Source organism: Suricata suricatta, chromosome 17 (genome assembly GCF_006229205.1).
Source record: "Suricata suricatta isolate VVHF042 chromosome 17, meerkat_22Aug2017_6uvM2_HiC, whole genome shotgun sequence".
Lineage (NCBI taxonomy): Eukaryota > Metazoa > Chordata > Mammalia > Carnivora > Herpestidae > Suricata > Suricata suricatta.
In genome coordinates, this window is record NC_043716.1 from 528,160 (window position 1) to 538,713 (window position 10,554).

Below are 10,554 nucleotides of genomic sequence, written 5' to 3' on the forward strand. Positions count from 1 at the left end.
AGGGTCAGAGAGAGAGGGAGACACAGAATCTGAAGCAGGCTCCAGGCTCTGAGCTGTCAGCACAGAGCCCGATGTGGGGCTTGAACCCATGAACTGTGGGATCATGACCTGAGCCGAAGCCGGACGCCCAACCGACTGAGCCACCCAGGCGCCCCTCTGTTATTACTTAACTGCTTTGCTGTTTTTCTGGATGCGTCTCTCTCACACACACACACACACACACTCTCTCTCTCTCTCTCTCTCTAAAGCAATGGCATCGCTCCTGGTCCCGTTCCGCACCTCACGTCTGTTCTCCTAGGCCCGAGCTCTCCCCTTGTGTGTTGTGTGCACGTTTTATTTAACCAGCTGCCTCTGTGGCCATCGGCTCGGGGTGCGGTTGTCTCCTGAGTGGTTTGCTGAGATGATGTTGCACACGCCTCTGTCCTCACGTGTGCGTAAATCTGCACAGCAAATCGCTCATTTTGACAGACACTAAAAAATATTGTGAGTTACATCATTCATTCGTTCAACAAACGTTCAACGCACGTCTGCTCTGCGCTGGGCACTGTTAGATGTGGCTGAACTGTAAGCTGTAGAGTAGGAAGAGATGGATGCCAAATTCCATGTGCAAAATGATCCCAGACGTGTAGGAACACGTGTGTACATGGGTGAGAAGATGGGGGCTCCTGGGCCCGTGGCAGGACAGACAGCACGTGCACACGTGGGCTGCAGGAACACGGCGACATGCTGTGCAGTGTAAGCGCCCGCAGGGCCCCTGGCGCGCAGCTGGCGCAGAGAAGCGTGTGCCGAGCGCCCCATGAGGGCGTTCAGGCCTCCCCGAGGCGGGGGCCATGAGCTTGGCCTTCGGGGCCCAGCAAGGCTCTGATCGGGCCCTCGGTGAAGGGAGGAGGGGCCTCGGGACGGAGGCACAGGGCTGGCACTGCACACGGTGCGTTAGGGGGGGCGCTTGTCAGAAAGACGGTCCGGGAGCCGGTCCCCGTGTGACCCCGTGTGACTGTGCCGTGCGCGTCTCTCCCCCAGTCGCGCTCCATCGGCCTCCACCCGCTGTACGTCATGCTCCCGTGCACCCTGAGCGCCTCCTTCGCCTTCATGCTGCCCGTGGCCACCCCGCCCAATGCCATCGTGTTTGCCTACGGACACCTCAAGGTCTCCGACATGGTAACGCACAGCCTCCCCTCGCCCGCGCCAGCAGGGTGCCCCGTGTGACCCCGCCCTGCGCCGCCCACCATGTGTCCGGCCCGGCTCTCCACGGCTGCGCTGATGAGCGCTGCTGCCTTTCTGAAACGTCCTCACGTTTCCATCCGGTTCCGGCTCCCGGGGCTGGTTGGTGGGCTGTGGGAGCTCTCACCTGGGGGCCTCATGAGCCCTCGGAGGGGGTGAGGGCGGGGGTCCCACGGCCGTGGGGGCTTTCAGGGCCAGCAGGAGCGCTCGAGGACAGGCAGGCGGTGCAGGGCTGAGACGCAGGAGACAGGGGCAGGGGAGAGGCCACCGCCAGGGAGCAGTGATGTCCTGGACGCAGGTGCAGACAGAGGAGCACCCCCTCGTTTCTGCTTTGTCTCCGTCACCTGTGATGGGGGGAGGCCAAACCGAAGGCGCCAGGATCGCAGACCCTCCGCTGGGCCTTGTGCCGCCTCCCGAGGCCGTGTTCTCCGTGCTGGCTCGGCACAGAGGCCACACCTGTCCCACCCAGTTCCTGGAGGCTCTGAGCGCTGATGGCACCTGCTGACCCGACGTTGCTCTGTCTGGGGGTGGGGTGAGCGCACAGCATGGCCCAGGGACGGCCGGCCCTGCAGACCAGCCCGGCCCGCCCCGGGGGGTGCTGACCCTGCCCCATCTTTTTCCAGGTGAAAACAGGATTCATGATGAACATAATTGGAGTCTTCTGTGTGTTTCTCTCCGTCAACACGTGGGGACGGGCCATATTTGACTTGGACCATTTCCCTGCCTGGGCTAACGTGACGCATACGGAGACCTAGGGGGAGCCTCACAGCCCGGCACGCCACCCCGCCTTCCTGAGGACCCCCCCGAACCTCCCAGCACACCTCCCAGCACAGGTTTGGGGTTTGGTCCCCGGAGCGATCCAGCGATGCCCACACCCCCACAGAGACCCAGCCTGGGGGCCCCAGGCAGAGCTGGGAACGGGGGTCCGCAGGGCGAAGAGGGGGTGGCCCCGGCGGCCTACCGTCACCCCAGGGACAGAGACCCGGGCAGGAGCTCCTGTACCCGCTCAGCTGCCAGCTGGCCCCAGGCTGGGCTCTGGCATCATCTAAGGGGACCCCAGCTCGGGAGGCAAGAAGACCGCCTCGGGGCCCCGGGCTCCCCACTCCTGCCTGCCACTCGGAAGGGGCGGCCCCACCAGGGATGGCCGCTGGGGTCGGAGCCTCTTGGAACCGCGCGGAGCAGGTGCCTCCACCAAGGGTGAGGAATCCGGCTCCCGGTCCGCTGCAGCACGCCACCGGCTGGCCTGCCCCGCATCAGGGGGCCTCGGGGACCCTCTCGCCGCCCCTCTCGCCGCCCTCCCGTGCACCCTTGTTGTCCGGGCACATACGCGTGTCCTAGGCCGGGGCCTCTGCGCACCTGCTCCGCAGGGTGAGCCCAGCCCGCGTGGTGCTTTTCCTGATGCCCCACGCGGTGGGGGCCACACTCCAAGTGTGGCAGCCGCGCTCCGGGGGCCCCCTGTGGAGACCCAGGTCCTCCTGCACCCGAGTGCACACAGCCGCTGACGGCCAAGGGCAGGGTCCCTGCAGGCTCCCCCTGCCTGAGCCCGAGCTCCCTGTTCCAGACTGGCGTTTGTGGCCTGCTGGCCACGGAGCTGAGGATAAGCAGTGCTGGGTGGTCCCTGGGCCGACGGGGCTGCAGAGCCGCGTGAGGACCCTCGGACCCAGTGAAAGCCACGTGGCAGACCCTGCCCCCACCCCCAGCCTCCTTGAGCACGTGAGGATCCGATTTCTTCAGGACTCAGGACGTGCCACTCAGGGAGACACCTCAGGGACCAGCTCCCGGGTGCGGTCCTTCACCGGCCCTGGCTCCCCGCCGGCCCTTCCGGGCCGCCCGCCTCCTGTCCCCGGCTCCCCGCAGCAGCCCCATGAGACAGCCGGCTCACCCCCAGTGGTCTCTTGAGGACATGAGCTCCGAGGGGCCAAGTCACGTCCAAAGTTGCGAATCGAGGTAGCGGCAGTTAGGGCTCCATCCGGACCCTCCTCCTGCATGTCCACCCCCCATCTAGCCGAGCAGGGCCTTGGCCCCCCGGAGCTGTTGAGGACGCGGGCCGCCGGGAGTTCGGAGAAGAGAGGCCCCGAGGCCCCTGCTGCTGCGTCCTCGGAGGGGAGCTGGGGGCAGTGCGGGGCCTCCGCATCTGAAGAAGCAAAGCGTCTGTTTGGAGAGAGCGAGAGGATGGCCCGCTGCCCCTTCAGGGTGTCCCTGCCGGGGACGTGTCTGTGCCCCCTTCTGAGGGCCCCGAGGGCTGCCCGCTGGCCGGGGGCTGGGACGGCTGAGCCAGAGCCGGCCGCTGTGGGGGTGACGGTGCGGCGGGGGACGCACGCCCGGAGGGTGGTCGTGAGCGAGGTCCCGAAGGCCATCCAGGGGGCTGGGCCCGGGTGCGGGGGGCTCCAGCTCTCTGGAGTGGGGGCTGAGGACCCTGACCACAGGCTGCTTCCCCACAACCTCTCCTGAAGCCGGACGCTCTCACGTTCACGGCCCGTGCCCGTCAGGACTGCGCTTGGCTGCAGAGTCACGGCAGCCTGTGTTGTCCCGGGACGGGCCGTGCGAGCTCGGTGGCCAGGGCCCGCGTCCGTGCTGCCCGACCCCGTGGGGCCCGGGACTCATGACCCCGCGGGGGCCCATGCATCGCCCAGGGTCCACGTCCTCGGGGCCCAGCACTGGGGTCTTTCTCCGCCCCCAGAGCTGAGAGCATCCTTAGGGAAAGGCCCCAGCCTCTCCTGATGGGTGGGCCAGCGAGCCGGCGTCCCCCTCCCCACCACCCCTCTCGCATTGGCCGACAGTGGACAGTGAGTTGTCAGCTCTGGGCTCCGAGCAGGGCCGAGCTCAGCCCCACGGGGTCCACTCCTCGAAGTGAGTGCAGACACGCTCAGTGAGCTGCCTGCCGGCTTGCCCTCCGGGTAGAAGTAAGGACCAAATACAGGGCTGTCTGGGGTCCTACTCGTGGCTCAGGACCCTTTCCAGGTGGTCCTCCCTCGGGTCCCACAGCCTCTGAGGAGCTGTGCCTCCCCCCACCAGGGAAACTTCCATGCACGTTAAAAAAAAAAAAGAAGTTTCCACCAGATAAGGCACCTGTGCCGTGACCTGTTTTCACGTTCGTCGGCAGAAACCTTACCGTCTCGGGCGGGAATCCTCTCGGTCCCGTGTTTGGTTAATTTCTCTTGGTGTCCTGATTCAGGACCCAGGCTCTCCCTCCCCCGGTCTGCTTGTCCTGACGCCCACGTCCACCCTCGGCGACGCAGGCTGCCCCCTGGCCGGCCGCCCTACGGCCCCTCTTCCACAGAAACACCAGACTCGAGTCTCAGGATGCGGTTATCCAGTCGGGGATGTTCCGCTGCCTTTTGTATTTAGACAGTTAACACCGGCACGGCACAAGGAGTCCCAGCAGCCCAGAACAGCACTGAGAGGCGTCCAGCTCCACCAGAGAGGGGTTTGCCAGCTGTCTCTTCCATATCCTTCCGGAAACGCTCCGCACACGCGAGCTGGCGCTCGGCATCACCCGGGGGCACCTGTGCCTACTGTCTGTCCTTGTCTCCGCCGGCCCCTCAATTTATTTGGAGATCGTTCCATTTCAGGGCATATCATGTTTGACTTGTTCTTAGGTGTTTCCATTCAATGGTTAATTTTGTTTTTAAATTGAGGTGAAATTAAATCCAGTGAATTGCACGGGTCTTGAGCATACAGCTCGGTGTTTTCAGCAGCTGTCCACACCTTGTAAGCGGCATCGCTGTCCCTCCTCCCCGGGTCGCCCCCCCCTCCTCCGCCTGGAAGGCCGTGGCCCCTTCCAGGAACCCGCCCCTCGCCCCCAGCCAGCCACGGTTCCCGCAGACCTCCCTCACCATGGCTAGCTTCGCTCCTTGGACTTCGTGCACACGGACCGTGAAGCAGCGCCTTCTGGTGCCTGATGCTCTTCACTGAGCCGAACGCTGCTGATCATCCATTCCTCTTGTGGGTGTTGCTGCGCGGTGTTGTGTTGTGCGGACGGGCTACGGCTTGTTTGCCGGCCTGGGGTGGGCCTTTGGGGTGGTCCAGTTTGGGGTTATTGCAAATAAAGCCGTGGCATTCTGTGCACCAGTCTGTGTGTGGACGTGTGTTTTCACTGCTCCTCGGCTCGGGCCTAGCGGTGAGCGCAGCCTCTTACAAACCCGCGTGGTATTGGCGGTAAACTCGCCTCTCGTGACCCACCTGCCCAGCACGGCGGGCCGCGGGGAGGGTGCGCGTATTCAAACCGGGACAGATCCTGCCCAGCGGCTTCCCAAACAGGCCGCGCTGGAAGGCAATATTCTCAGAAACCGTGCAGGGCCTTGTTCTCACACATCTCAGCAACTCTGTGTATGCTCAGACTTCTCAATCTTTGCTAATGTGACCATTGCAGAATATTAGTTCATGATTTTTAATTTCTTTAAATTATGTAGAACAAGTAACGTCAATTATTTTTCACATTTATAATCTATTTGTGTCTTTTTTTTTTTTTTTTTGCAAACTCTCTTTTCCCATTTTTTTCCCAAAAGTTTTTTCAAAGGCCTTTTCTTGGGGCCTTTTTTGAGGGCCCTGGTTGAGCGTCTGACTCCTGATTTTGGCTCAGGTCATGATCTCAGGTTCTTGGGATTGAGCCCCACATCGGGTTCTGTGCTGACAGCACAGAGCCGGTTTGGAATCTCTCTTTCTCTCTCTCTGTCCCTCTCTAGCTCACTATCTCTCTAACTCAAAATAAATAAACACGAAAAAAGTTTTTTTTAAAGGTCTTTTTTTATTCATTTGTAATAACTCTTTATATATTAAGGAAACCAGTCATTTGGTATAGGAGTGTTCACAGTCTATGTGAAGATCTGGTGAAGCCCGTAACTCTCTCTTTGTTCTTCTCTGTCATCTCCCTCAGCCCCGGCCTTGTGATCCTCACAAATTTCTCCATAAGCATTTCTGAATCATGGGGTGCCTGGGGGGCAGTCGGTTAAGTGTCCGACTTCTGCTCAGGTCATGATCTCATGGTTTGTGGGTTCGAGCCCCGTGTGGGGCTCTGCGCTGACCGCTCAGAGTCTGGAGCCTGCTTGGGATTCTCTCTCTGACCCTCCCCTGCTCGTGCTCTCTCTCTCTGTGTCTCTCAAAAATAAATAAAAAACATTAAAAAATTTTAAAAAGAATCGGAATCTGCTTCTCTAGCTCCAAAAGCAACCTGGTGGGCATTTACCCCTTGGATCACCTCTCTACTCCTCTCTCTCCTCGTCCAGGGTTTCTGGGCCTCCACGCTGTTGATGCTTAGGACCAAATAACTCTTTGCAGTGGGATGTTTAGCAGCTCCTGGCTCCTATTCACCAGGTGCCAAGGCCAGCCGCCCCCACCCTCCTGCTGGGACACAGAAACACAGCTGCACGTGCTGCCGGGCGTCCGGGCAGTGCGGACGGAGCCCGATCTGGCTGCTCCCCGGGCAGGCTAGCCCCACCGCCCCGCTGGCCCCGCGCTGGCCGTGGGGTCCTGCAGTTTTCTCTGCCGCGCCACCCATCCGGGGCATTTACTTCTCCAGCTCTTTCCTGGAGGACAGGGGACATGGGCTGTTTCTTACCCCCGTGTGCCCGAAGGTTGGGGCACATCTGGCACGTAGTATATAGTTTGACTCGGGCTGTTTCCGTTCAAGACTTCATTCTGTTTTTAAATTGGAGAAATGAGTAAATCAAAACGGGTTTGTAGATGAGCTACATGAGAAATGACCTCTACATCGAAGATGCCCTTTTTCCGTATATCCAAGCTCCTTCCACACCCTCCCGTCAAGTGCAAAGTGCACCGTAAATGAGAAGCAGTCAGTGTTTCTGGTGGCGAACTTCTGTCCAGTCTCGGACTCAGCGGGTGTGGGGCAGGCTGCTGGCGGGACGGAGCCCCAGGACTGGCCTCGGGCTGGGGCAGGTCCCGCCTGGGCCCCGTCCCTGTCTCCGTCCCCGACTTCCCAGCCCTGCTTGTCCACCCTCCTCCCGGCAGGGTCCAGCCCAGAGACACAGGAGAGAGATTGCTCAGGCTGGTTCCACCTTATACTGTGTCCCCAGAGACCCAGGGACTCAGCTCCGAGCTCTCCTGTGGGGCAGGCGACAGGTCAGAGAGCGATCTTTCTTGGCCCATTCCCTTGCCTAATGGGAGGGGTATGCCAGGAACAGACTGTCCAGTAGGGCAGGGCTGTTAGAGGAGAGCCTTCCCTTCCTTCCAGTGGGGCAGGGGTGTGTTTCCCAGACCATTCTGGCCAGGCCTGCCCCCCACCTGGTGCTGCAGGGGGGGGGGCGGGGGGGGCACAGTGCCCCTGGCCTGTGAGGGGTCCTGAGGACCTCTCCACCCTTCTGAGAGCTTGGGGCCATCATCGCTGCCTCTCCTGGCCCCAGGTCCACCCCAAGGTCACCCTGCCCCTGCCCCAGGCAGCCTCCAGATGGCTCTGAGGCCGTGACCGGGAGCTGCCCCAGGCAGGGGTCAGACCTGCAGGAGAACACAGCTCCAGAAAGATGATATCAAACGAGGTGATGGGTGTGCAGAGGCCCCCACCACAGGCCGGCAAAGTGCTGCACAGTGTCCCACCTTGCCCTGCCCCCGGCCGGCTGTTACGCTGGGTCCCGGGCCTCCCTCCCTCCAGAGCCCGGGCGGCCCTGCTCAGCGCCGGACACCGGCCTGGGACACGGGCTTCCAGGGACCCGGGGCTCCAGCCCACAGCAGCTCTGCGGTGTCCGTGGTTGGCCACTTGACATTTATAGCCACAGAGCTTCTCGGCTCACTGTCCCTGCGGTGGGGCCTGGCCCTGGGGGAAGCACCGCTGTGGCGAGCCGGGAGCCGGCCACAGCCTCGAGGCCGGGCTGGGAGGGAGGCCTGGCGCCGGCCACGGGCTCGCCCCGAGCTCTTCCGAGAACCTGGCTGGAGGCTGGGGAAGCTGCCGTGCTGCTGAGGGCCCCCCACCCCTCACCCTCCGGCCCCTCTGGCACTCCGGGCCTAGCTGGTGTGGGAGAGGCTCACGGAAGGGCTGGACGCTGGGGGCAGGGGCCTCTGTGTGCTCGCCCCACCTGCATTTCAGACCCTTCGACCCTAGTGCAGTGGCCTCCCTGTGCTGTCCCTGCTGTGGCTGGCCCTCAGCACACACGTGCAGCAGCCCTGTCCCCCTCTGGCCAGAGAGGGGCTGAGGCTGGGAGAGGCTGGGGAGGGGGGCTGGGGGTCCAAATGCGCCAGCCCCAGAGAAGCCAACCCTGGCATGGTCCTGACTCCAGAGGCCCGCTGTTGGCACCGTGCACACTGGAGTTGTGTCTAAACATGGAAGGGAGTCCCTCGGGCCTGACAGAGACCCAGGAGGGGCAGGGCCTGGCTCCCCTGCACCCAGCCCCCACTCTGCTCTGCTATGGCTCAGGGAAGGTGGCACCCAGTCACCCAGTCACAGACTGACTCCCTGTCCTGCCCTTCCCCTCCAGGACCCATGGCCCTGACTCTGGCCTGCCCCTCCCCCACACCTACACCAGGACCCATGGCCCTGACTCTGGCCTCCTCTTGAATTCTGGGACTGGACGGTCAGGGAGGGATGGAGCCTGGGGCGTCTGGAAGCTCACACCCTACAATCGAGGTAAAACGCCAGAGAGCAGCCAGGGGAGAGGAGGAGGGCAGGTGGAGCCTTGATTACGGGGTGTGGTGTGGAGGGGCCTGTGGGAGGGCAGGGCCCCCTTGGGGAGGTGAGGCAGCACGGCCACCTAAAAATGGAGTTGATTTTCATATAAATAGAACACCTTTTGGGTGTGCTTCGTTTTTAGACCTAGGATTTATTTCATGCTCCGTCCTTGGCAGACGCCCGAGCAGCCTGTGGTGGTTTCAGCCTGGGGACGGGCAGCGGGCTGGGTCAGGTCACCCTGCCCTGAGTCCAGGTCCCTGCACCAAGGAGCGATTCAGGTCTCCGTCGCGGGCCCTGCCCAGTGCCTGGTGTGTGCTGAGGGAGGGGGTCACGGGGAAGAATCAGGCTCTGTCCCTGCCGTCCAGGGTGGACCCGCGCAAGCAGCCCTCCGGCCGGACAGACTGTGTAGAGGTGGAAGGGTTAACTCAGTCCGTGTGAATCAGCAAAGGCTTCCTGGGATCCATTCTAAGCAGAGTTTTGAAGGATGATTACTTTTGCAGATTTTCCTTTCTTCTTTCTTTGTTTTTAACAAACAGTAAGCACCTGCTATGTGCCAGATATCAAACTAGTGACACAGAGACAGACGCAGACCCTGGCCTGAGGATTATGGTAGAGACACATGAACTGTGACAAGGGCACAGGTCACAATAGACAGGACATGAGTCAAAGGCACCAGAAGGGGGCCATCCATCCAACAGGGGGCTCCTCCTGGGGCGGGGACAGAAGCGGTGGGCGGGGCCAGGGCGGGGCCAGGGCAGGCCAGCCGCAACAGGTGCACTGAGGGCAGGTACTGACACTGGGCTTAGGCCCACCAAGGGGCAGCCCGGAGGAGGACTGTGGTTTCAGGCCAGCTGCCCGTGTACGAGCAATGTGGCCTGGGGGCGCTCGGACCACTGGCTTCCAGTGCCCCCTCCTTCTCGTAAGAACTTGGTGGAGCGCCTGGGTGGCTCAGTCGGTTAAGCCTCCGGCTTCGGCTCAGGTCAGATCTCACGTTTGTGGGTTCGAGCCCCGCGTCAGGCTCTGTGCTGACAGCTAGCTCAGAGCCTGGAGCCTGCTTCCGGTTCTGTGTCTCCCTCTCTCTCTGACCCTCCCCCTCTCATATTCTGTCTCTCTCTATCAAAAATAAATAAAACATTAAAAAAATTTAAAAAAAACAAAAAAAAAGAACTTGGGGACCTCTAGCCCCGCATGTCTCTCTGGGCTCCACCACCTGTGCCTCAAGTGGATTATGATAACACCAGTTGTGCCTGCCTGGCAGGGGCGACTGAGTGACGAGGGTGTGCAGGAAGGGCCTTCGGTCGGCCAGCACGGGACGCGGGACGCGGGACACAGGACGCAGGACGCAGGACGGTGTGCGAGCCTTGTGGCGGAGGGCTGTGCAGCTGCAGGGGCCCAGTCCCACTCCCGCTCCCTCATGGGTGTCTTTGCGGGGCTGAAAACTGTTCCCTGGGGGGCCTGGGACAGGTCTGGTCCTTTCCTACTGCTTTGATTTTTTTTTCTCTTTTCTGAACGGGGCCCCTTTGGGCAATGTCAGCCTATCTGTCCCCAGTGGGACAGACATTGGGGTGACAACTGTCCTCAGTGGCCAGGGCTTGGCTTATCTGGCCTTGAGATGAGGGTCAGGGGCAGAGCACATTCAGGAACCTTCCGGAGGGCAGAGGCTGAGCCCACCCTGCCCGCGGCGGGCGCCCCCCAGCCCAGCAGACCCCGGGCCGCAG

At 61.9% G+C, this 10,554-nt stretch overlaps 1 protein-coding gene across 5 annotated transcripts in view; it reads left to right on the top strand.

The window, feature by feature from the left end:
* SLC13A5 (solute carrier family 13 member 5) overlaps positions 1 to 5,292 on the top strand; it is a 33,066-nt gene extending 27,774 nt beyond the window's left edge. For 3 of the 5 annotated variants that reach the window (XM_029928152.1, XM_029928153.1, XM_029928156.1), the window contains 2 exons: positions 1,021 to 1,158; positions 1,414 to 1,872. In XM_029928152.1, the coding sequence (XP_029784012.1) occupies positions 1,021 to 1,158; positions 1,414 to 1,713 (438 nt within the window). In that variant the 3' untranslated portion in view covers positions 1,714 to 1,872. Of the gene's footprint in view, positions 1 to 1,020; positions 1,159 to 1,413 lie in introns of all 5 variants that reach the window. The other 2 variants (XM_029928154.1, XM_029928155.1) reach the window with 1 other exon arrangement.
* Positions 5,293 to 10,554: the final 5,262 nt, after the last annotated feature.